The following is a 24,789-nucleotide window of genomic DNA, read 5'->3' as shown; positions in this document are numbered from 1 at the left end:
CCCAGGGTATTAGATCTCCCTATGGACCCAACACCTGCTGGAAAGTGGCAGGAGTTCTCTGTGGTCCTTATTCTGTCACCTGTTTGTGTGAAACTGTCACTCTGGTCCTTGCCCCTGGCCAATGTGGCTCAGGATCAGCAGGCTTCCCTCTTGGGACTGCCCAAAGTGTGGGCCAGCCCTGCTCACTCACTCACTACCTGAAAATCGAGAAGCTCTCAAGTTCTAGGAATTAAACCCCACATATTTCTGTCTTATGAAAACCAGAATTTTTAAAATTAGTATCTGATTTGTCACAATATGAACTAATAGTTGGACTTATATACATGGAGTTCTACCAAGACCAAGGAAGAGAACAAAACTGTGTGTGCGTGCGTGGGTGTGTATGTGTGTGTGTGCATTAGGACTAAGGACTCCTACCGTGTCTCCTGGCTGTGGCCGCATCACGGACACACGATCATATCCTTTTCTTAGTAGGACCCACAAGGCATCGAGTTTTCCCTGAAATAAAACAAATGCACCAAGATTAGATATGAAACAGACGAATTGCCGGCCACTGTAGACCCTGGGCCTTCCCATGCTTCTTCCCATGTGCCCAGCACACCTCTGCCAGCTTAGCTGTGATAGGACTAGTGACTTTCAGGCTCCGTGATGTAGGAGGAGAAGAGACACACAAAAGATGTTCATGAAGAATACACCCTGAGACCTGGGTGTAGCCACACATTTGCAAACACAAAGTTCATTCAGGCTCTTGGATTTTGTCCTTACCACATTTCTGGACATATGTTCATATCACAGTCAATCTTTTCAACTTGCATTAAAATTTCTTCTTCCTACTTGGTGTCTAAAGTTCATAGATAATGACAAATTCAGGAAAATTCCTGAGCATGGGCAAGGAAAAGGCCCAGTGGAAGGTCCATGGGACACAGATCTCCTTCTATTTGCTGGACAGTTAGTGCAGGAGCCCTAGGCTCCAAAATAACCCTAGTGGGGAGGCATGTAATTAGCTGAAATTGGAAAGAACCAATATGTCAGGGCTGTTTTCAATTCATGATAAAGTGACCCCTGCTCCCTGGAACCTGTGAATAGGATACCTGACATGGCAAAAGGAACTTTGCAGATGTGGTTAAGTTAAGGATCTTGAGAATAGGGGTTTCTCAGACGGGCCCAATCCTGCCACATGGGTTTTTCAGATTGGGAGACAGGAGGATCAGGGCTGATTTGACTTTGTAAACCAGCCCCCCACAGTGCTGTGTGCACTGATCATTCAGCTCCCTGACCGAGGAGGACCCATGAGATGGAGCTGAAGGAAGACAATTTGGCTGTTGAAGAAGTGTATTAATTAATTCATCAGAATTTTAAACCTGTATCATAGTGAAGGAACAGAAACCACTTAGATGTGTAGTACCGGGAGAAAAGCTAGTGAATTATGCTCAGTGTTTAAGAGCCCCTGGGTTCAATTCCTGGTACTGAAAAAACAAAACAAAACAACAACAACAAGAAGCAGGCAGAGGAATTCAATGTGAGAAGGACTAAACCCAGTGTTGCCAGCTTTGGGGATGGAAGGGACCACAAGCCAATGAGTGTGGCAGCCTCCATAACCTGGAATAGACAAGGAAATAAATTTTCTCTAGAGCCTCCAAAAGAAACACAGCCCTGCCAACACCTTGGTTTTAGCCCAATGAGACCTGTTTTCAGCTTCTGATCTCTAGCACTATGAGGTGATGATTTGTATTGCTGTGAGCTTGTAGGGATTGCTGTGTGTTTGTAGTAATTGTTACAGCAATGATAGGAAACCAGTGTAGCCCTAATCACTAAAGCTAATGTGATTTGGGGGAGGTAAAGGGAATTGAAACTAGGAGTGCTCTACCACTGAGCTATACTCCTGGCCCATTTATTTTTTGAGACAGGGTCTCACTAAGTTTCCCCAGCCAGCCTCAAAATTGCAAGTCACGGGGATTACAGGTGTGCACCATTGTGCCTGCTGCCTATATACTTTCTATTACACCAACTGCTGATTCTGCCTCATGCAGATCTTCTGGCTGGAATGCTTTAAGGTAAATCTTTAGAACAGGGTTTCTAAACTGTGGGTTGCCACCCTTTAAACTCTCATGAGATCAATTTTTGGGTGTTAAGACTACAATTTTTAAGAAATACAATAAAATAGAATATGAGGGTTAATTGCACAGAGTGAGAATAAATGTTATTTTGGGAAGATTTTTTTCTTCCTCTTAGTTTTGTGCATGTGTGGTGTGTGTTTGTGTGTGTGTGTGTGTGTGTGTGTGTATGGGGGTGCCTGTGTGGCATAATCTGGATCAAAATGTAAAATGTCTTTCCTACACGGGTGTTAGGAATGTCTGACAACACTGATCTGGAAGAGATCTTTGGATGGCAGGCTGGGAAGCCTGTGGATGTCTTGAGGATTCAAGTTCTACAACACAAAGCAATTATAGTGGCAGCATTAACTTCTCAATCATCTCAAAGACTTTATGTTCTGAAATAATTCTCAGGCAGCTTATACACACGTCTAAAAACTATATTCCTGAAACCTTATCAACTGTTCTTCAAGCTCCTGTGGGTTAAACTTTATCTTGCCAAGTGTAATGTTTCTCTCCTTTGAAAAGAAATTTACAAAAGCATTTGAAAATATTTTTGAAATGACTTTAGGACACTGGCTAGAACAACTGCTGTGTTAGGCATGGTTTTCTTCATTAAACGATTTTTTGGGGATAAGCATTTATAGTTCAGGATATAAGCAGGTGGGCTTTCTGGCTGCCTCCTGCGCCGTTTTTGGGAGGGAGAGGGAGGGACTCCCAGCTCCCAGGATTTGACTTTGTAATCCAGCCCACCCACAGTGCTGTGTGCACTGATCACTTAACTCCCTGATAGAGGGGGAGCAATGAGATGGAGCTGAAGGAAGACAACTGGGCTGTTGAAGAAGTGCATTAATTAACTCAGCAAGACTTTAAACCTGTATCATAGTGAAGGAACAGAAACCACTTAGAAGTGTAGCACCAGGAGAAAAGGTAGTGAATTATGCTCAGTGTTTAAGAGCCCCTGGGTTCAATTTCTGGTACTGAAACAAAACAAAACAAAACAAAACAACAACAAACCCCAAAAGCCTAAACTCCACAAATTGAATGAACTCTTTTCTCTCCCAACCTGCTCTTGCTTTTGCACACCCTGCCTTGGTTCATGGATGGGAACATTGGATATCAAAGGACCACGCTGACCTCTCTGACACCTCCTCATGTCCAAAACCGACTATGCCTTGGGTATGGTCTCTGTAGCAGCTCTCCAGTCATCTCGCCCTGTCCAGTCCCACCCCAGTCTGCCTTGACCCAGGTCCTCATCACCTGTCACTCATTCTGTGAAGTATTCTGATGGTTCTTTTACCTCTAGGCTCCTTGTCCTCTCTTGTTTATTAATTAATATAGAATTTCATTGCTAGCCCAAATGGATGCACTGTGGTTAATAAAATAAACCAGGAACTATTACTAACAGAGTGAGTTTGGGCAAATATTTAACCTCTCCAGGACTTGGCTTTTATTTGCATTGCAAAATGAAAGGAGTAATGGTTTCTACTTTCAAGGCTTATTGTGAGAAATAAACAACTTGGAAGCACTTGGAACCTTACCCTACCTGCAGTGTGTGCATTACGTGAGTCATTGTCACTGGTAATTCTGGCCAAAGGGAGACTAGCTAGTTCCATTGTATCTTTGGTGTTCTGACTGTCCCACAGAAAAACCCCAGGTCCCTGGTCTGTGCTGCAGAAAAACAATGTGGGTAATCTACTCCTTCATCAGGTAGGAAGTAAGCTTCAGAGAAAGAGGGGTACAAAAAGAGGATAAAAATAACTGATGGAAGTCAAGGAGAGGGGCAGAGGCTCCGGGGGCCTTGGTTTTCTGAATGAAGACAGAAATCTGTCCTTTAAAGATAGTGGAATTTAAAGTGACAAATGGGCTTATTCATAATATCCCTTTAAGGCCAGAAGTCTCTCAGGGGATTTTCCCCACTGGTTCCCATCTTTCCCTGTAGCCTGGGAGATGCCTTCCGGGTTGGTGCCACCTCATGTCTATCAGGTCTGGGTGCAGACCCTGCAGGAGCCGCCTCCACAGGATGCGTTTCAGACACTGGTCTTCACTCCCAGGCGAAATGCCCAACTGCTTCTGTGACACTACAACAGAGAGATTTCTCCACAAACCTCGGAACCCTCTGCCAGAGTGTATTAAGATGACACTTAAAAATAGCTTTCTTTCCTATGAGGTTAATACAGTTTGACTGCAAAATGAAAAATTTACCCATTCCAGACTTCCACACTGTATCTCACTTAGCTTCAGACAATAATTTCACAAAGACAAACTGGAAGTTGTATGTAAACTCTTGGCTTTTGCTTCTTTCTCCACAGTAAGTCTGGGCTGGAGATGTTTATATGGCCATCATTCAAAGCACCCTGCTGCATGGGTGTTTGTGGCTGGGTTTCTTTCTTTTTTTTTCTTCCCAGCCCAGCAACATCTGTGTCTTCTCTTCTGGTGTGTCTGCCTTGGCTGGTTGGAAGTTAGCCAGAGATTGAGAATTTTGAGGGTGGTACAACTTATAGGGCCACTACTGACTGACACCTGAATTTTTTTAACCTTGAAATAAACACCTGGTAGATAGTGTGACCCAGGCTCAAATGAAATTCATGAATACATTTAATGGATTTAAATTAATGGATAAGGTTGGAAGCTTTCCCTGCACATGTACACAGAGGGTCATTTTTTACTAGTCTTTTTTTTCCCCTTTGGGTCTTTTTTAAAGAAAATATTGGAATCATTCTAAAAAGTAGCCCGAGAGGGATGAAATTTGTTCACCATCAACAGCACATCTGACATTCAGTGCTTTGATATGTCTTGCTAAGCTACATACAGCTTCATCTAGTGCAGTGTCATGACGGAATGCTGCTTGACTACAAGGTCAAGGTCAGACTAGGGATCTGATGGGAAATAAATAAAAACCACCTGGCTCCCAGGCCCTGCAAGTGGGACAAGCTAACCCTGCCCCTCACAATCTGCCTATCTTGCAGGGCAGGTGCTGGCTTTTGTCCTTTGGCTGTCATTTCTGTCACTTCCAGTCATGTGAAGAAGCTACTGGAGAAGGAGAAAAATGGTTTCTCTGAAGACAGTAAGCTTTCCAACAAACCTACAGTTGGTTCTGCTTTTAATCTAGCTGGTGGCCATATATACAGGCATGACTTAACTTGTCTAAAATGATCAGTCCCAATTTAATGAGAAGCATGGGGTGTTATAAATCCAGGGGTGAAAACCCAAGCAAAGGAAAATGCAGGCTAACTGTCAGGGAAAATTTCCTGATCATGAGCCTGGAATGAGGATGGGGGAAGTGTGGTTGTTGTGGTCAGTGCCTTCAATTAGACTGGGGGACGGTGGGTGGAAAAGAGCCCACTGTAGCCTCTTCCCTCGCTCAGGTCTCACTGGGCATCCTCACAGAAACTGTCCTCACCTGAGAGTTCATGGAATGCATGAAGGAAATAAGTCCAGGGCAATCCTGTGAGATGTAGGATTCTGGTCACTTTTTCTGGGGAGCAGCTAGGAATCTTCCCAGGGCCTGTGGAAAGTTTTGCTAGATGGAGATGTTCTCCCCAATTAGAGGGAGTGAAAGGTGGGCACAGTGTAGATAGATCTTTCTCCATGAGTTGTCTGTCTCTATCATTTATCTGAATTTCTCTGTCTTCCCTGCTCCAGGCCTTGGAAACCTGCTTCTATATCAATGGGCTTCCTTAGGCCAATAGGTGGCACTGGACCCAGAAAGAGAGCAAGCTGAGATGCTTATTCCTCCACCCCTTCCACCTCTTCAGCAGTGGCTACAATCGTATGAGGCCATGGATCTGAAAACATTTTCTGGAAAGGGCCAGAGAGGAAAGATTGTAGGCTTTGTAGGTCAAGAGTCAAAGCTGAGGATATTATATAGCCCCCCATGTAATACTTGACAATGTCAAAACCATCCTTTGCTTGTGGGCATACATGAGGTGATGGGGCAGGGTTAGATTGCCTATTCCTGCTTATGGCATAGCTCCAGATGGTGCTCTCTTCTCTAGAGCTGTGGCTGTCACTGGGCTCTAGTGTCACCATATCCTCCTTGCCATATAGGCCTAGGGGTGCAAGAGATCATGTTGCTAGGGCCTAGGGTCTCTCTACCTCTATGAGGTCTTTAACCCTGCCTACCCTTTGTTAGCTCAACCATTTGGAGTGTGCCTTGTTTCAACCCAGCACTGTGATGACCTCTGTGAGAAAGTTCAAGAAGGGAGAGCAGAATTATGGCCACATGAGGTTAAATGTTTTGTCCCAGGGGCTAGCAAGTGACATAGGCACTGTAGCTAGAACAGTGCTCAGCATAGAGCATGCGTCTTGTTAAAACTATATGGGGCTGAGGTTCTGATGGCACATCTGTCTTTTTTCCAAATCAAGAGTTCACATTATCACTTTTTTTAAAAAAATATTTTGTTTTAGTTGTAGTTGAACACAATACCTTTATTTTATTTTTAGGTGGTGCAGAGGATCAAACTCAGTGTCCCGCGAGTGCTAGGCAAGCGCTCTACCCCTGAGCCACAACACCAGCCCCCACACTATTACTTTTGAATTCTTTTCAGCACTTCTATTCTTCTTGTTCCTGCCTTTTCCTCACACACTCAGCCCAGATAAACATTAAATGACCTCTTTTTCTCCTCCTTCCTCCAAGATGGCAAGAGGAATGTCACCTTCCTGGACAGAGAGTATTAATGTGAGCTGTGTGGTTGGGCTGGCAGGACGCTCTGGGAGTGGTTTCATAATTATATTGCATGCTTCAGCTCTTTAACAAGGCTTGGTGGAGTCCCTCTCTCTGCCTGGCACAGTGCTGTTTACTGAGGCTTCAAAGCATAATTAATTGGTGCCTGCCAGGGGTGAAATCTGGTGGAGAGAAAGCTCATAAATCTGAGTAATCACAGCCATGGCTCTCATCCATCTCCCACCTAGCAGACGGAGTAAGGAAGTGTCGGCATTACCTGCTCCATAGGCAAAAGGCGCTCTTATACTTTTCTTGTGTCTTAATGAGGGAGTCCTGCCCAGGTGCTCAGCAAGTCCACCAGCAGCGCAGGCTTTTCCCACTAGGCTTTATAGGTGATTCCATGACACTGTGATTCCCAATCACTTAACATTAAACCAGCAGTTGTGTTGGTGATGACAATGTCCCCACAGTGGAAATCTCATGTGGATCTCCTTGATGAGATTCCTGACAAATCACTGAGGTCTGGCCATGGCCTCTCTACCTATTTTAACAGTCCAGGCACCACAGTTCCTGTCCTCTGAGAACTCCCTATGGAATGCTGGCTGGAACCTTTGGTGACAACTTCTCTAACGCCTTATTAAAACCCAGGAATATAATACCACTGGAATTTCTGATTCAGTGGACTTGGGTGGGGCCCCAAATATGCACTTCTTGGGTGATGCTCATGTCACTGGTCTGGGGGACCAGACTTTAAGAGCCAGTGATTTGACAGAATGAGGAAGGAGGAAGCTCAAGAGCCAGGACTCTAGACGAAGTGGTCATTGGGGTGACTGAAGACTACCACCAGTTAGGGAGTTTGGATGTGAAATCGGAAAATGGAGGCATTGGGGGAACAAAAGGATATCTCATTTGATGAGACAACATGGGCAAATCATGAAGGCCAATATGCTTTTGGAGATTTTTTTTGTGTGAGACTCTGGGTTTTGAAAGCACTTATATTTTGAAAACACCTCCAGGTGATTCTGATACTCAGCCAGGTTTGAGAATCTCTGAATATTCAGTATCTGGTGCATAGCAGGCACATGACAAACCTCATTGAACCACTATTAATTCCAAGAAGATGTTGGAATGTTTTGGGATTTTTTTTTTTTTTTTTTTTGATATGGGGAATTGAACCCAGGAGCACTTAACCACTGAGCCACATTTCCAGCTGTATTTTTTTAAATTTTATTTAGAGACAGGGTCTTGCTGAGTTGTTTAGGGCCTAGCTAAGTTTCTGAGGCTGGCTTTGAACATACGATCCTCCTGCCTCAGCCTCCCAAGCCACATGTTTTTGGATTTTTAAATGTATTTGTTCATATCTTTATTTATTTTAGGAAGCTTAGCCCTAAACTACCAGTTAACAGAGGAATAACATACACTCAGGCAGAAAGTGGCTTCTTCAAACAGAATTCATGTTCTTTCAACGTGCAAGATTATAGAAACACAAATTCAGTTATAACCAAAGATACCGTGTTAGTCACAAACTACAGATTCCTGAAAACAACATAATAGAAAATTCCCTTTCTTCTTCATCTCCGAGAATCTCCTCGGCTCCTTCCTGTCTGAACATGTACGCACGCCACTGCATGTTCCCCATTAGAAAAGAATCAGGAGCAAACAGCTGTTCTTCAAGCAAGTTGTCTCTCGCCCACATCTTCCCAGAGTTCAGCCCACTGCCTCAGGGGGAATCTTATCTTAAAAAAGAATCTCACTGCTTTAAACATGGCAAACCAAAGTGGAAATGCATTGCAATTCGTGGTGAACCCGAGTGAACTTGGCTGAGAAAAAATGACTACCAATGAAGTTTTCATTCTACTGTTGGAAATGGTATTTCTTTTGATTTTGTAAGAGAAGTGCTCATCCAAAATTAGCAAATAACTTAGTGAATGATAACAATTATTTTTGTTGTCACTGGGCAGGGGTGAGTCTGCATGTGTGCATGTGCGCGCGTGCGCGTGTACGCACATGGGGTGGCCTGGGAGGCTGGCTCTCATACCCTTCCACGTAAAGTTCTGGAGTGGGCCCAGTCTGTTTGCAGCATGGAACTAGAGGCTGTGGCCCTGAGCTGGGGCCTTGAGTTCTAGTCCCCAGCACAGCATGGACTTTCCCTATCTCAGTTTTCTTCTCTATGAAACGAGGGCATTGTGTCTTTTCAGTGATATTTTCTAGAGCTTTCTGAGAATTGGCACAGATGCTTAAGGACAAGGGTGAGAGAAAGGTTGATCCAATTATGTGAATTCAAAAGCCATTTGCAACCCCAAGCTGCTTCCTGCAGCTTCACCTTCCTACGAAGCCAATGAGGATTTTAAGATCTGGAGCTGCGGGGGGAAGAAAAATGGTGGAAAACTTTCAAAGGAGATTTGCTCTCAGCCAGGAAGAGCGAGTCCTAGAGGGAATCATCTGGAGTCAAGAGAGACATACCTTGATGGGAGAGTACCACTTCCGGGGCGAAGAGGGCCGGCGCATGTTGTTGTTGAGATTTCGAGGCTCAGGGAACTCATACTCCTGCTCCGGCATCTTGACTCTTGCATTCTTTGCCTTTTCTAACTTGGCACCTTCTTCTGTGGATCCCTTTTCTCCCCAACGAACCTAATACAAATAAAATATAACAAGACAAAGTGAAAAAATAAAATAGGCTGCTCTTGGGGAATAAGGCTGACAAACAACCATGTGATGTGCCCTGCCTGTGCGACCCATGCCTCATTGCTTGTGGGTTTTGAGGGCCAGGGAAGAGGGGAGCTGTGGAAAAAAGAAGGAGAGTGGAAGGAACAGACAGCCCAAGCCATGGGTGTGGATATTTAGGGGAGGAACTGTCCTGGCAGTGGGAGAGCATGTGTAGAAGGCCAGGCAAGGCCAGGCAAGAACTTTGGATGCGATTTTAGTGAGAGAAGAAACCAGTGGGGGAATTTGTCCTATGTGTGACCTTGCTCTGACTCACGGGGGTAAGATGGGGAGGTGCACAGTTAAAAGGTTGCACCTCTCATCTCTCCATCCTCCTGCCTCACAATCCACTTCCCCACCAGACCGAAAGCAGGAGATGTCGCCATTTGCTTTGGGGCCCATCATGGTGTAGACAGAACGAGGATAAGTATGCACCAAGCTGTCCTCTTACCTCCATCCTTTTAATTCCTCCAACACCTCGCCCACCATAGTAAGATGCATCTACTGTGGGCCATTTTTTCTTAGGTAGACCATCATCATCTTCTTCCTGCAGAGAGATTGTGATACATGAAGGACAAGGCACTGTTCCACGTGTCTGGGTCCACTATGGCAAGGTGGGGGTGGGTGGGAGCAGACATTGTGGAGTACAGGGCTAAATCCCAGGGCTTACTGGGATCCTGGGAAAGTCACATAACCTATCCATATGCATTAAAAAAAATAAATAAAAGCAGGCCTGCCAAGGAAGGCTGGGATGCACTTCTGGGACCTGTTTCCCTCGGCAGCTCCATTCCTTTGAAGGGTGCTATGGTCTGAATGTGTTCTCCAAAGTTCATGCGTTGGAGGCACAATCCCAAATGCAAGAGTGTTAGGAGGTGAGGCCTAACAAGAGGTAATTAGGTCAATAGGGCTGTTCCCTCAGGAACAATGTCATTTGGAGAACAGGTTAGTTATCAAGAGTGGCCTTTTTAGGCGAGTTGGGCCTCCTCTTGCACATACTTTCTTACCTTTCTACCTTCTACCATAGGATGACATAGTAAGAGAGCCCTCATCAGATGTGGGTCCCTTGACCTTGGACTTCCCAACCTATAAGTCTCCAGCACTATTCATAATGAATTTTTTTTTTTTTTTTATAAATCATCCAGTCTCCTGCAGTCTGTTACAGTGGCAGAAACCAGACCAAGATAAAGGGCTTCTCTTCTTATCTTGCCTACATGCTGATAAACAGTAGTCCTGACTACTCTGAACTCTTAATGTGACTTCATAATCATGTCTTCTTGAAGAGCTAATAAACATCTCAAGGACATTAAGGCAAAGAGAAGTCCTGATTTCCCCACCCAAACCCATTCCTCCTATCGTCTTCCTTATTGCCTGAGAATTACTCTTGAATTCTCCCTTTCCCTCTGCTACTCCTTTTACAACCCCCCCATCCCAATTATCAGCTAGTTCTGTCGATCCTACTTGTAAATGATCCCTCCACCTCCGCCTCCCCCTCCACCACCCTGGGCACAAGGCCACGTGAGCTTTCACCTGGATACAGTGGAGTCCTCCTAACCGACCAAGCTGCTGCCCTCCTACTTGTCTATAATCCATTGTCTGCACGGCAGCATAGCAAGTCCAAACTCTGCTGCCATGCCTCTGCTCACCCTCCAGCCTCTCCCCCACCAGCATCCTCTGCCTGCATTCCAGCCCACTTGCCATTTTCTGCTCTTCAAATACTCTGAGCACACTCCTGTCTCGTGGGCCTGAGCTCAAGCTGCCCTCTTGTCAGGGAATGCTCTTCCCTATCTTCTTTCTGGTCACTGCTTAGAGAGGCCTGGACATTCTTCTAAAAGTAGCCCCAGTCTACTGGTTTAATTTATTTATTTGGTACCGGGGATTGAACTCAGGGGCACTCCACCCCTGAGCCACATCCCCAGCCCTATTTTGTATTTTATTTAGAGACAGGGTCTCACTGAGCTGCTTAGTACCTCGCTTTTCCTGAGGCTGGCTTTGAACTCCTGATCCTCCTGCTTCAGCCTCCCAAGCTGCTGGGATTACAGGCGTGTGCCACCGTGACTTGCTACTGGTTTTATTTTTAACTTTGGATCCTATCATGGTTTGAAGTTTTCCTTGTCAATCTCCCCACATTAGAAGGTAAGTTCCACATAAATTTTGTTGGTTGTGTTCACTATCACAGGGTGCTCCAGGGATTATGATGGGATATATTCAGATACACCCACAGTGAGATGGAAATCTTGAGTTGAAAATGCATCTAACATACCTAATCTACTGCCCACCGCAGCTTGGCGGCACAGTGCACTGGTGATAGTGTGGCTGACTTGGAGCTGTCACTCACTGCCACTGCCCACATTATAAGGAACTATCATATTGCATATGGCTAGCCAGGGAAAGATCCAAACTCAAAGTTTGAACTACAGTTTCTACTGAATGTGTATCACTTTTGCATCACTGTAAAGCTGAAAAATTGTAAGTTGAACCATTGTAAGTTGGGAACCATCTATTATCTCTGCTTTTGGAATAGCACTACTTAATAGGAGGCTGAATTTGTAAAGAAAGAAATCAGATGCCTCAAACAAAGCAGCCAACTCAATGTCTGTGACTTAGCTCAGGGGCAGGAAGTTGGTTCTTATATCTTTTAAGAAGAAGGGTGAAAACTAGAGGATCTTGTAGTTTTATGGGTGGAAAGGGAAGGATAACTAGCAAAACTGCTATTCATCTTGTCGCTGAAATTATCCCTGTTGAAGGAGAAAAGTGTCATTATTCATAGTCACAAGTGGATTATGAAGAAGTGCCTGATTTCTCTCCTGGGCAGAGAAAGAAAGGTGAAAAGGAGGTCTGTAAAGCACAGGAAATGAGCCAAAGAGGATCAAATTGCTCAAAATGCCTAAGCCTGCTTCTCACAGCCTTGGTGGGTGGCATTTGGGGAGTCACACTCAGGGTGGAGTCCTACATAAGGCCACCACTGTGTGAAGAGGGGCATTTTATGCTGGATGCAAGGCACAAAGCAAGAAAAAGCAATCAGCAGAAGGGGGCGGGGTCAGGGCCAGAGGTTCCAAAGCAAGATGGGAACATATTAGCACATTGAGACTCCTGGAGTCAAGTGCTGTGCTTGGGATTGTCTGGCTTAGGGCCCCACTAAGTTGCAGAGGCTGACCTTGAATTTGGGATCCTCCTGCCTCAGCCTCCTGAACTGCTGAGATTACAGGTATATGCCACTGTGCCCAGCTTTAAATTTAATATATATCTTAAAGGACACAGTGATCACAGCAGACTAGGAGATTTGCCACACTTGGGTATCTTCCTCTCTTTTCCAAATAGATCTGTACTTCTTCCCCAAGGGACTGTGATCCCTGATTGCAGAGTAGATTTTCTTGACCTTTGTATTCGAAGTGCATGGGAGGTGCTCAAAGAGCACACACTGAATTCATGATCACACCACTGAATTTATGCAGCCTTTACCATTTATGTGCCAATCACTCTTCTAAGTGTTTTCATGTAACTATTTAATCTCACCACCAGCCAGGGAGAAAGGCAGTGTTATTATTCCCATTTTAGAGACTGTGAGTAGTGAGGTTAAGTGACAGGTCACTCAGCTTTCAGTGCTGGATTTGAACTCTGGCAGCCTCACTGCAAGTTCTGGGTTTTGTCCCTTTGTGTTGTGCTTTTTCCCATCATTTGTTGGTATCAGATAAATGCTAATTTTCTGCTTCTCAATCCTTGTACCTGCCTATTGTGATAATTTATGACTACAAAATATGACAAAATAAAACTAAGACCTCCCAAATAATAAAATACCAGTTGAGTATTTTACCTTATGCTCTAATTGCAGAAGGTTTCTGTGAAAGCAGGAATCTTATATATCTTACAGATATGGCTACACATTACCAGTAAAGGTGGACATATAGGTCTCTGCACGGATACATAAAAAATAATAGTGTGAATCTACAGAGCCTCGCATCCCTGATTTAGGACAGTTTACTGAAAGAGATAACAGAAATGCTATCTCCTACAATAGAACACATCAGCACCAAGAAAGTAAGAAAGTGCAAAAAGTCCCCCATTATTCAATAGGGGACTGAAATGAACATGAGTCTCCTAATTTTTTAGATTACAGGAATGCAAACATCAGAGACCATCTAGGGGGGCTTTTCATTGCATGGAAGAGGACTATAAGACCTAGAGCAACAGAAGTGACCGATATAGGGGTCTCCTGATGCCTTGTCCAGGGATAGCACCCAGACGCTGACACCCCCCGCCCCCCATACTTTACTATGAACTCCAAGAACGATTTAGAATTATTTTTCCTCTAATTCTCAAACTGCCTGAATACTCAGGTATAATAACAAGCATAAAGCTGCCTTCCTTGCACACCACAGAGCCCCTCCACTCATCTCTCCACTCTCCAGTGGGGCGGGGCCCTGGGGAAGGAGGGCGGGTCATCCCTGTGAGCATGCGCAGGGCCAGCGTTCACAACAGGAAATGCCTAGATGTAAAAAGTCTGCTCCACATGCTCCTGATCATCAAGCCCATCCTTTAGTCCTCTGGCCACAGCTTGCCTGCCAAATTCAGCAACAACAAGCACAAATCAACACAAAGGCCTAGGGTTTGACCAAGGGGAGAGTCAGAGTTTCCTCTGCAGCAAGCATGGGTCTGTTTACACATTTTGGAGAACTGGAGGGTTTTGCAATCCCCGGGAAGGGTAGGAAATCTTTGATGTTTCTTTTCATTTGACCAAAAATTGATGGAATAACATTTCAGACCCCAGCAAGTCCACTATAACAATCAGTAATACCTGGGGGTGAATTTCTACAACTAAGTAAATTAGAAAGCCTCTTGGGACATTTCCCCTACCCTGCCTTTTAAAGATGTATCTAGAAATTCTCAGTTTTCTCTCAAATCTCCCTCCCCATCTCTTTTTCTTTCTTTCTCTTTTAAGCAAAAAAACAAAACAAAAACAATTTTGATGTCCTTAATGGGTACTGGGGACAGGACTGGCTAAGACATATTGTTTTATATGAGCAAGTAGCAGGAATCTGGGGTTTGGGCAGAAGAGGAGCAGAAAAGAGTGGAACTGAACTACCAGCTAACTGCTAGGGGACACTGGCAGAGGTGACCTAGAGTCCCTCCCAGTAGTGGGAATGACAGGGACAGAAGAGGTTGTCAGAAGTTATGTGCTGGCTGCACTGTGTGGTCACCCAGCCCCATACTTTGATGAAAGCCCCTCTGTAGGACTGGGGTTTGCCAGACGGTGTCTAGCAAACTGTGGAGATGACCTAAGGCAGAAGCTGCAAGGAGTAGAAATCAGTGGTGCCTGGGAGAAACCGCAAGACCGGGAGGGATGCTGGTTTCCCAACAGGGGAAGTTGAGTTTAAATCTTAAAGGATGTGGTGGCCCCACATTGGCTAATGTTTGGGTAACACAAGTGGCAGCACATTCCTCAGATAGAACAGACCAATTCTAACCTGCTTGTCCTCAAGCAGACCTGGGTGTGCCCCCAACCTGGTCCTGCTCAGGAAGAATCAGCTGTAGAATTTGGAGTCTGGGTGTATGCATTTGATGTTAGCCCATAATTGGATGAGTCGTATGCTGTCCTCACACACTGAACTTTTCCATCTTTCCTGATTGTGCTAGGCTTTTTGTCCAGCTCCATGATTCAACATTAGAAAACACTTCCCCAGTTCTTCTACCATCCCTTAGGACATCCTTCAAATGTAACCTATTCATTGAAGAACTCCTTGATCCCCCAGAGAATTCGGTTTCCCTTCTTGTGTTCTCACAGCTCCTCGTATTGACCTTTACTCACCCAAACTATTTAACTATTAGCGAAACCAGTAGTTAGAAAGGGTGAGGTTTCAGATCCTGGGGCTCCCTCCTCCACAGAGACTGTGCGCTGGACAACTTTACCGATTTGATGTGAATACTGACCCTCCCTCACCCCTATTCTGTGCAGGGTACCTGGTGGCCCTCAACTCAAGTTCTTTACCATTCTTGCTTTCCTAATATTCATTTGCTAGGAGAGCCAGATGGCCAGTTTGAACCAAGAGGATTCTCAATCCCAAACTCATTATGGGTACCAACAGAAGAAGAACATAACTGAAACAGAATCTAGCCACAGGGAAATAATTTAAAATCAACTTTTGAATTAATTTTAAGTTTTATTCAACTGTGATATACCTTAAACCCATATGATGAACCCTCTATGGCTACAAACAAGGGCCTTTTATTTGTCCATTCCCTTCACTCACTCAAGCAACTGGCGTTGAGTCCCCAATTCTTGTCAGCACAGTGATATATTTTGAGGAGAATGCAGCTGTCCACACGTGGTTTGCATTTATAGAGGAGTAAGTTTTGGGAGGTTGTGACATGAAGTAAGGGACAAAGGCCACAGAAACTTCTAGGCCTGGGAGGCTCTGGAGGGCAGAACTAAACTAGAACTGGCTGGACTGTCTCATCTGATCTTTGGTGATAAGCCAGAGAGACCCCTTCATGTCAGTTTTGGAGGTGAATTCCAAGGAATGAATTGGCAGGTCAGAAAAATTTGGCACCACTTCTGTTTGTACATACAAACAATTCTAAGGGATTTAAGGTTTCCTAGTTCTGGGTGGCATTTAGCATGTCATGGCACCGTGATATCTGTTCGCATACGATCATGAAGGCCAACACACTGATTGTCCTGTATTCTTTTTTTTCTTTCTTGGTACTGGGGATTGAAACCAGAGGTGCTTTACCACTGAGCCACATCCCCGGCCCTTTTCATTTTTATTTTGAGACAGGTTCTCACTGAACTTCTCAGAGCCTTCCCAAGTTGCTGAGGTTGGCCTTAGACTTGTGATCCTTCTCACCAGTCTCCTGAGTGGCTGGGATTACAGGCATGAGCCACCACCCCAGGCATATTCTGTATTCTTCAATAATGAATAGTGTTAATTTTCTTAGGAGGAATGTTCCTTTTTAAAAAAAGGTATTGAATACTATATTCTGAGCCTGTTCCGGTTGGAGTGTACACGTATGTAAGGGTGCATTTGTGTGTGTGACAGAATAGGTGTTTGATGCCCACTAGCAAGAAGACCTTCCAGGGTGGGGGGTACTCGAGTGTCTGTGCAGACATAGAGAGGTGCCAGGTCTGTGATACTGGGGAGTCTAACCTATCTGGTCCTAGACAAGTTGTCTAATTTTCCATAGCTCGGTTTTCCTCTCTCAAAATTTCTTGCCACAGAGAAATTGTTAGGGATCAGTGAGCCCAATAATAAACCTGGAAATAACTTCAGCACTTAAAGCCAGGTGCTCATTGTTCTTTGGATGCCCACCCAGTGTCAGTGTATTTAATACACATTCCTCTGCTCTTGGATACAAAGTCCATGCTCGCTGTCTCTCTCCCTCGCCTTCCCTCCCCTGCCACACTAACCCAGGGAGTTGCATTCTAGAGCGTAGTCCTGAAACATGGCCATGGGGGAGCGTGAAAGGGAAGACAGGCCAGGAAAGAGACCAAAAGAGCAAATGAGAGCAGAGAAATTAGAATAGTCACACGAGGGCACAGAAAATAAATGGCCGTCTTCACATTAGTCTTTTACTTAATAAACTGATTAATTAATTAGAGATAGGGTCTTGCTAGGTTGCCCAGGCTGGCCTCAAACTCACGGTCCTCCTATCTCAGGCTCCTGAGTGCCTGGGGACCATAGGTGTGCCCCACTGCACCTGGCTTCACATCAGTCTTAAAAGGGGCTATGGGCCCTGTCTGAGTGCCCCCTGGGTCTAGGTGAGGTTACACTGACATCCCAGAAAGGAGCTCCTGAGGCTCCTGCTGGAATGGAGGCTTCGCTGCTGACTGTAGGACCTATGTGCTCCCCAGGCTCAGGGAGAAAGGGCTGTACTATGCTTCCTCTCCAAGTTCAAGTTCAAAGCCCAGTCCCATCACTTAATTACAGTGTAATCTTGGATGAAATATTGGTTTAATTTGGTTGTGGAATGTCCCCCAAAGACCCATTTGTTAATGGCTTGGTCCATGGCACCGTGATATCTGTTCGCATACGATCATGAAGGCCAACACACTGAAGTTACATCTTGGAGGTGTGTCCACAGAGAGGATACTGGGACTCTGACCCCTTCCTGTTACTCTCTTTTGCTTTTCAGCCACAGTGTACTTCCACCACAGGACCAAAGTATTGTGGCAAAGCAACAAGGACTAAAACTTCTGAAACCAGGAGCCAAAATAAACCTTTTCTCTTTGAAGTTGAATATCTCAGGTATTTTGTCACAGGGTTAGAGAGTTGATTAATACAACTATTCTAACCTCATACCTCATCTTTTCCTCTATAAATGGGGTCATAATAGTGTGTCTTTGTTTTAGGGTTATTGAATAATTAAATGAAATAGTCTAGAAAATTTTTTGTGTGCAGTTTCTTGGATAGTTAAAAATGCTCAGTAGATGTTATCCCTATTAATAATTATTAGTATTAATTTTGATAGTCTCAGTTCTGTAAATGGAGAACCTCTAATCTTCATCCCAACTAGGGCCAATTAGGTCCACCTTATAAGCCTGCTGTTATATCCTCTCTTACGGCAAGCTCCTACATGGAATCTCAGACTTATGGCACACAGCAGCACTCATTCTGGGGTTTCTGAAATAATAAGAATTTTAAGTATCTATAAAACACGGTGGCTACCCACTGAAGTGGCACCCCCTTTCTCCACAGAAAAGTCTTAGCTGAGTTTCTCCAGAAATCTTCACCATGGCTGATTTTAGGACTGTCAGCAAAAGAGTCTCTGCAAAAGAGTTCAATGTAGATAACCTTCCTATTTTCCTGTTGCCCTGTTTTACTTGGCCACTGGCCGAGAAGATACCAGCACTCCAGGTGCTGGACACCCTCTTACTAGTTTTTCACAAACATATCCTGTATAGTAGTTTGTAGAAATGTGAAAACAAGGCCTCTGGCCTTGAGCTGGGCTTCACAGAGATGTCTACATTTTTAAGATAAGTTACCAACTGGGCTCCATGATAACAGCTGGCAGGAGAGGAAAGAAAGGGGAGAAGAAGCTCTCCCCTTCTCAGGTGTTGTCCTTAAAGGGTTAAATTGCCCAGAACAGTGAAAGAAAAAGCTGCTTTTATGTGAACTTCTGCAGACTGTGAACTTCTGAGCCCCTCCCCTTACATGCTGGGTATAAAACTCTGAAACTACCTGAACTCGGGGTTCAGGGGATTAAGTGATTACTGAAAAAGCTGTGCCCTCTGAACCTGGCTGCAACCAAATAAAACTGTTTCCTGCTGTCTTTGGTGCCTTGTCTCGTTTGTCCCTACAACACCACAGACCTTTTACCTCTATCCTATTTAATTTTCCCAATATCAGAGCCTACAGGCCTTAATTTGTCTGATGCTAAAAAATACAATGTTTAAACTTTCACTGCCGAGGCCTCTAATTTGGGTAGTTTCTTGGTTTGTTTATGACAATACATTTAATTGATTAAGACAGAGAGCGTCAAAAGGAAATGAGGAGGAGGGGTCTAGGTTCCAGGAAGGGACTGTTTTGCTCTCATCAAATCAAATGTACCATTAATCTGTCTGGCCTGGGTCTGGCCAAGTCAGCATGATCAAGTTAGAAAACAGTAGGTGTTCATGGGAGCTCTATGTTTCACTAAGAAAGAGATGGGAGTGAAGAGGAGTTTTCTCTTTCCCACTATGTTTACTTCATATGAAGGTCTGTGTGTATCTGAGACATGACACTTCACAGGGCTGAGCCAGAACCAACTTTCCATTTAGTCATGGGGCTTCCTGTTATGTCTTCCCTGTCAAATGTGTGGACAGTAGGATCTTTGAGAACCCATTTGAACAGCAGGTGGAATAAGAATATGGCATAAATTCTTAGCTATTGTTAGCTGTAGTGTGTGTGTGTGTGTGTGTGTGTGTGTGTTTGTTTTTCTGGGGGCTCTGTGCATGCTAGGCAAATGCTCTACCACTAAGTTATATCCCTAGGCCCCTAGCTGTTTGTATTTAATGAGACCGAAGTTTAGTTTATTAAACCATATTACACCAGAGAGGGTATGGTGTCTACACTAGGTCCCACATCTCCTTCCATCCAAGGGAATTTATTCTCTCCTTGATGAGGGGGGCTGTGGCCTGTTAGGAAGCACATGGTTCTTCTCTTCAGCTGCAGCTAAATGGATCAGGAGGGGGCACTGGATCCAAGCACAGCCAGTCCACTGGTTGGTTGCAATCTGTGATTTATGCTCTATGGTCTAGAGTGAAAAGATGAGTTGGACCAAGATATTCCCATGTTGGGAACTGGGAGACAGAAACTGAGAGATTGAGGCTGTATTTTCTGGGGACAGAAGTTTACATAAAGGCCTGGGAAATACCAGCAGGGAGAGTCAGAACAGAAGGGACCTTTACAAACCAGAGTTTTGACAGCATGGAGGAGGTCAGCTAGAGAGAGAGAAGGAGTAAATTCCAGTCCATGGGCAGAGATTCTGGGAGTGAGGGAGAATGGGGCCCATGAAGAAGTTGATCTACCTGGGTCCATTCATCTTGGACTTTCAAAGTCTACTGGGTCCATTCATCTTGAATTAGCCTTGAACTGGCCCCAATTAACAGCTCAAGTGGTCTCAAAACAATTAATAGTTCTACAAAGTCAAATCCTCTCTGTGCCATAAATATGAACAAGTTACGAATCAGTTACCAAAACTTTCATCAGTTCTGTAACTGTCATGTCCTAAGGGAGGTATGTCTTTGCTTAAAGAACTAAACTTAGACAATGAAGACAACTTTATGAATCTTTACAATGAGCTCTCAGTAGTCCTCTTAATAGGGAATATCAAAATGCATCATGTAAAAAAGCTATTCATTGAGTAGTTTACAGCCTAGTGAGCCTGATAAAAACTAAAATATAGTTAGAGAATCCACGGAAAGCTTTTACATTGAAAATAAAACCATCAAATCCAGTAGTTCATTACTGCATTCTCCCTTAAACTGCCAATTACTTGGAGTAGAGACCTGGTGAAAAATTCTCCCTCTGGTGCCAACTAGAGACTAGCCTTAACCCAGGATGTTCCTCTCTGAGTTGTTAACATTGAACTTCCTTACTTTTTTTTTTTTTTTTTAAGATCTCCAAATTTCAGGTGACCTTTTCTTTCATACTCTTTTTAAACACACTGTTGGTTACATGGAATCTCAGCAAGTCCTGCTTTTTTACATTACTAAAGAGGATTCCATATTAAAAAGGATCAGTATAAAGAGTTATACATTTGTCTTCATTCTCTAAGTTATTTATATAGTAGATATGCCTTCCTTAGGATGCCATGGTTATAGAATTGATGAAAGTTTGGGTGATTAATACTTGTTCACAGAGTGTCTGAATTCATACTGCTTGAGCCTTAGACACCATGTTAAGCTCTTTGATGATAAGTCAAAAAATAATTAGACATAAATCTTGACCTTCAAGTAGCTGATGGGCTTAAACTTTGATGCTGAGGGAAGACATTATGAAATACTCTGAGACTATGGAGAAGGAGAAAGGAAATTAATTTCTCTCTCCCTGCTGGTATTTCCCAGGCCCTTATATTAACTTCTGTCCCCAGAAAATACAGCCTCAGTCTCTCAATTTCTATCTCCTAGTTCCCAACTTGGGAATATCTTTGGTCCAACTCATCTTTTCACTGTAGACCATAGATCATTAACCACAGATCACAACCAACCAGTGGACTGGCTATGCTTGGGTCCAGTGCCCCCTCCTGATCCAGTTAGTTGTGGCTGAAGAGAAGAGTCATGTTTTATTGATTGCAGCTATGCAGACGGAGGAATTAGCTTGAAGGAAAGAATCCCAGTGTGTCTGGGGGCAATAGGTGCACAAGAGCCATGCTCACAGCAGTGCTGGGATCTGAACCCAGGGAACTGGAGAGACAGTGGGTTAGATTCAGATTGCCATTTTCAGAGTATTGTATAAAGAATTGTGCAGGGGCTAAGTTATACTATTTGTTTCTGTCGGATTTCTTCCCTTTTTTCCTGCCAAAATATATTAGGAAAGAGATTTGGGCCAACATACATGCTGAGGTGATCAGCACAGCCTGTACCTGTTTGGGGACAGCCCAGAGCTCCTTGAAGCCTCATGCAAACCTTCAGGTCGCAAGTGTTCCAAGACTGTCATTATGTTTCAGACAGCAGGTTTGTTTTCTCTGGTTAAAAGTACAACCTCTATAAAAATATTCGATTCAACTGGAAAAACCCAACTACTTCTCTTTTCTTGCTTTTAGCTATTTCTTTTCTTTTGGGGGCTCCAAAATGGTGTAGGTGGGTTTAGTGCTGCATCCTACAAATCGCTGTTGAGTTTGCACTGTCTGTGGAACTCCATGCTAGATTCTGGATCCTGGGGTAAACTAGACTCTCACAGTCTCATACCTGAAGGCTCTATTGTGCTGGGGCCTCGGTGGCTGCCACGTCGCCTTCTAAAGGCAAATGCAGAGCCAGCATCAGAAGAAAGAGCAACAACTTTTAACTGAATGTAAGGGAGGGAGGGAACCTTGTTCACTTCAGGGCCAACAGAGCAGCCCCACTGTGGGAGCTTCTAGCTCTGTTTTTCTTCGGGAATCTAAGAGACAGCTGCACATAACAGAAGCAAAGCCAAACTGGAATCATGGAACTAGCCATGGTGCCTTTTCTGGAAGGCTTTTGTGGATGTAAAGAGAGTTTTTTTTTTTCTTTTTTTCCTCCTTTCTCTTTGCACAGCAACATAATTTCCTCCCTTGATTTCTGGGCAGAAAGTCAGCATTCCAACAAGATGTGCTTTAATTGATTGCAGCTATTAAATCCCTTGGCTTCCAGGCATATGGTCCAGGGTATAAGAGACGCATGGAAATTTTAAATTTAATCATCTTCCTTTCTGTATGTAGGAAACTTGACAAAGGCATTGGGAAAGGGAAGGGTGAGGGGGTGGTGCTGGATTTCCACACCATGATAGTCTTTAGGGATTGAGGTAAGAATTTGAAATCTTATTAATATAGTTTTTGGTTCCCACTAAATTTTTGGATCTGTGTTCTGGTTTCTAAATTGGCAGGTGAGACTTCTAGGGAGTCCAGCTCTCCCAGATTAGAAAAGCCACTTGCTATGCATTCCTGCCTAGCGACCCATCTTTCTCACATTATGCCTTAAATGCCTCCATTGTATTTCACCCCAGGTCACCCTTGCATCAGAACTGCTTACTGGATGAGTTAGTAGTAGAATATAAACTTTTTTTTTTTTCTTTAGATGATGAGGATTTAAGAGCAAGCAAGGCCAGGATATTAGCATATCCTCCTCCAGCATATTTTCATTACTGCCTGGCACATCTTTAGGTAATACTGTTTTAAATTAAAGAAAAATGAAATGCTTCAGCTTTGGGTTGTTCCTAGAACCCATGATTGTTTGAAGAACGTGGCAACTTTGCCCTGATCTACACACATACAGTGGAATTCTGCAGTGAGAAGCGAATCCTAAAATGTTTAAGAGGAAAAACTAGAACCTTATAGCTCTAAATAATTGTACTGATAAAAGAAAACATTTATGTATGCATCATACATTTTATCTTTGTAGGAAGAAACCATTCTGCCTTTGGCTGCCAGTTTAGTTCAGTTCCTGGCTTCCCTGGTTAGGAAAGGGCCAAAGGCTTCCCTTCCTGCTGCTTCACATGCTGTGGGGCCCAGCTCTGCTTGGCAGGGGACTAGGTGTCTGGCCAGTCCAGTCAGCTCTCTGCCCCACTCTGCCATTCTGCCCACCTGGCTGTACCCTGCTCTGGTCACTTACCTCACTCTCTTCAACGGGGGGTGGAGGGACCTCCTTGATAATCTGAAAAACAAAGAAAGAAAGAATAGGTCAGTGAAAATCTGCAGCCACCTGCTTTCTAAAAGGTCTGCTCTTAGGAGGCTGCCTTGGAAGTATGACCATAGGACCAGGGGAATGGCTCCAAGCATGGCAGACTTACTCAGTGCCATGATCTACCTGGTCCGAATAGCTCAGTGAGTTAAAGCATAACCCATTCTTAATACTGTAGTTTTGTACAGAGAAATAGGTTCTATAGGTAAGAGTGTCACTTCTTCCCCAGGTAGCTGCCTTGCAAATGTATTCACTCATTTATTCATCCAATCTTTCATGTATTATATTGAAGCCCTCTTCCCTTTATCCAATGGTCCAACAAACAATGACAGAAGTTAAGATGGCATTGCAGAGATGAACCAGATATGTCACTGGCCTCAGTGGATACCCATGAAGAGAGGATGTGCTGGTCAGTCAGAGCATTTCCTGACAGAAGGTAGCAAAAGCAGAATGTCTCCTTTTCTCTGACATTTAGGGTCATAAACATTTGAATAACAGTTTTATAAGACAGTACTTTGCAGCTGCCCATCATCAGGGCTGAAGAGAGACACATGGATATTTTGGGCAGGCAAATAATTAGGAACCTCTTCTAATCCATGAGAGGATGGATGACCCAGGGGAGGACAGGGGAGGATGAATGGATGACATGCTTGTCCCAACTTGTTCACTCTACTCATAAAAGGAAAGTCCTTGCAGTTCATTGAATTTAGGATTTCTGACATGGCAGTTTGGCCTTTATCTACTGTGATCCCTCAGGGGCTCCCTATCCTCACCCAAAGTTTATCATCAGGATTTTGAGGGGTCTCCTACATGCATTGTTTTTCTTTAGAAGGTTCTGGTAAGTTCCAAACTCCATCCTATATCTCTCTTGATGTCTCAGCATCAGGGCTGTCCACTTCATAGATGGGCGTTCAGGCATTATCCATGGGTCTCATTCTTTAGACTTCTAGGAAGAGAGTTTGTCCCTGACTGTAGGACAGGCTGCCTAGTTGGCATCAATCTCCTCACCCTTTCCCTACCAAGCATACATCTCCTCTGGTTCCATAATTCTGAGACCTCACTAGGGCTCTGATCTCTATTGCTGTCACTCACCCTACCCTAATCTGCAATGTCATCTCTGTAGGATGAGACCTGCCAACTTCATCCTGTCTACGGAGACACCAGCCATCTGAAAGTATGGTATTCAATTAATTGAAGAGGCAGAGATAAAGGCCTCCAGGGGTTTTGAGCTATCATTTCATCTGCCTCCACTTCCTGGCTGCTGTGGGAAGCCATGATTTTGCTCACCCACTCAACTTTGGCTCAGAATCCCTCCAGGAGGTCTCTGGGGGAAGACTTGTGACTGCCCCATGCTAATTTCCCATCGTCCCAGAAGTAACGAATTATTTTAAAACAGGAAATGCCTGGAAACTGGAGGGGTGAGGAGCTGAGGATAGTGGTTTGAGATGAAGAGAGGGGCGTGAGAGGGACAGCAGGGTGTTTGGGGACACGAGCAA

General features: G+C 44.2%; 1 protein-coding gene across 1 annotated transcript in view; it reads right to left on the bottom strand.

The window, feature by feature from the left end:
- Antxr1 (ANTXR cell adhesion molecule 1) overlaps positions 1 to 24,789 on the bottom strand; it is a 226,760-nt gene that overhangs the window by 55,657 nt on the left and 146,314 nt on the right. Inside the window, exons 14-17 of the mRNA XM_076833319.2 lie at positions 23,225 to 23,266; positions 9,914 to 10,009; positions 9,223 to 9,390; positions 418 to 498 (exon numbers count right to left, since the gene is read on the bottom strand). Of these exons, the coding sequence (XP_076689434.2) occupies positions 418 to 498; positions 9,223 to 9,390; positions 9,914 to 10,009; positions 23,225 to 23,266 (387 nt within the window). The remainder of the gene's footprint in view (positions 1 to 417; positions 499 to 9,222; positions 9,391 to 9,913; positions 10,010 to 23,224; positions 23,267 to 24,789) is intronic.

The sequence above is a fragment of the Callospermophilus lateralis genome, chromosome 14, assembly GCF_048772815.1.
Source record: "Callospermophilus lateralis isolate mCalLat2 chromosome 14, mCalLat2.hap1, whole genome shotgun sequence".
In the NCBI taxonomy this organism is placed as follows: Eukaryota; Metazoa; Chordata; class Mammalia; order Rodentia; family Sciuridae; genus Callospermophilus; species Callospermophilus lateralis.
This window is presented reverse-complemented; position numbering and strand designations above follow the sequence as displayed.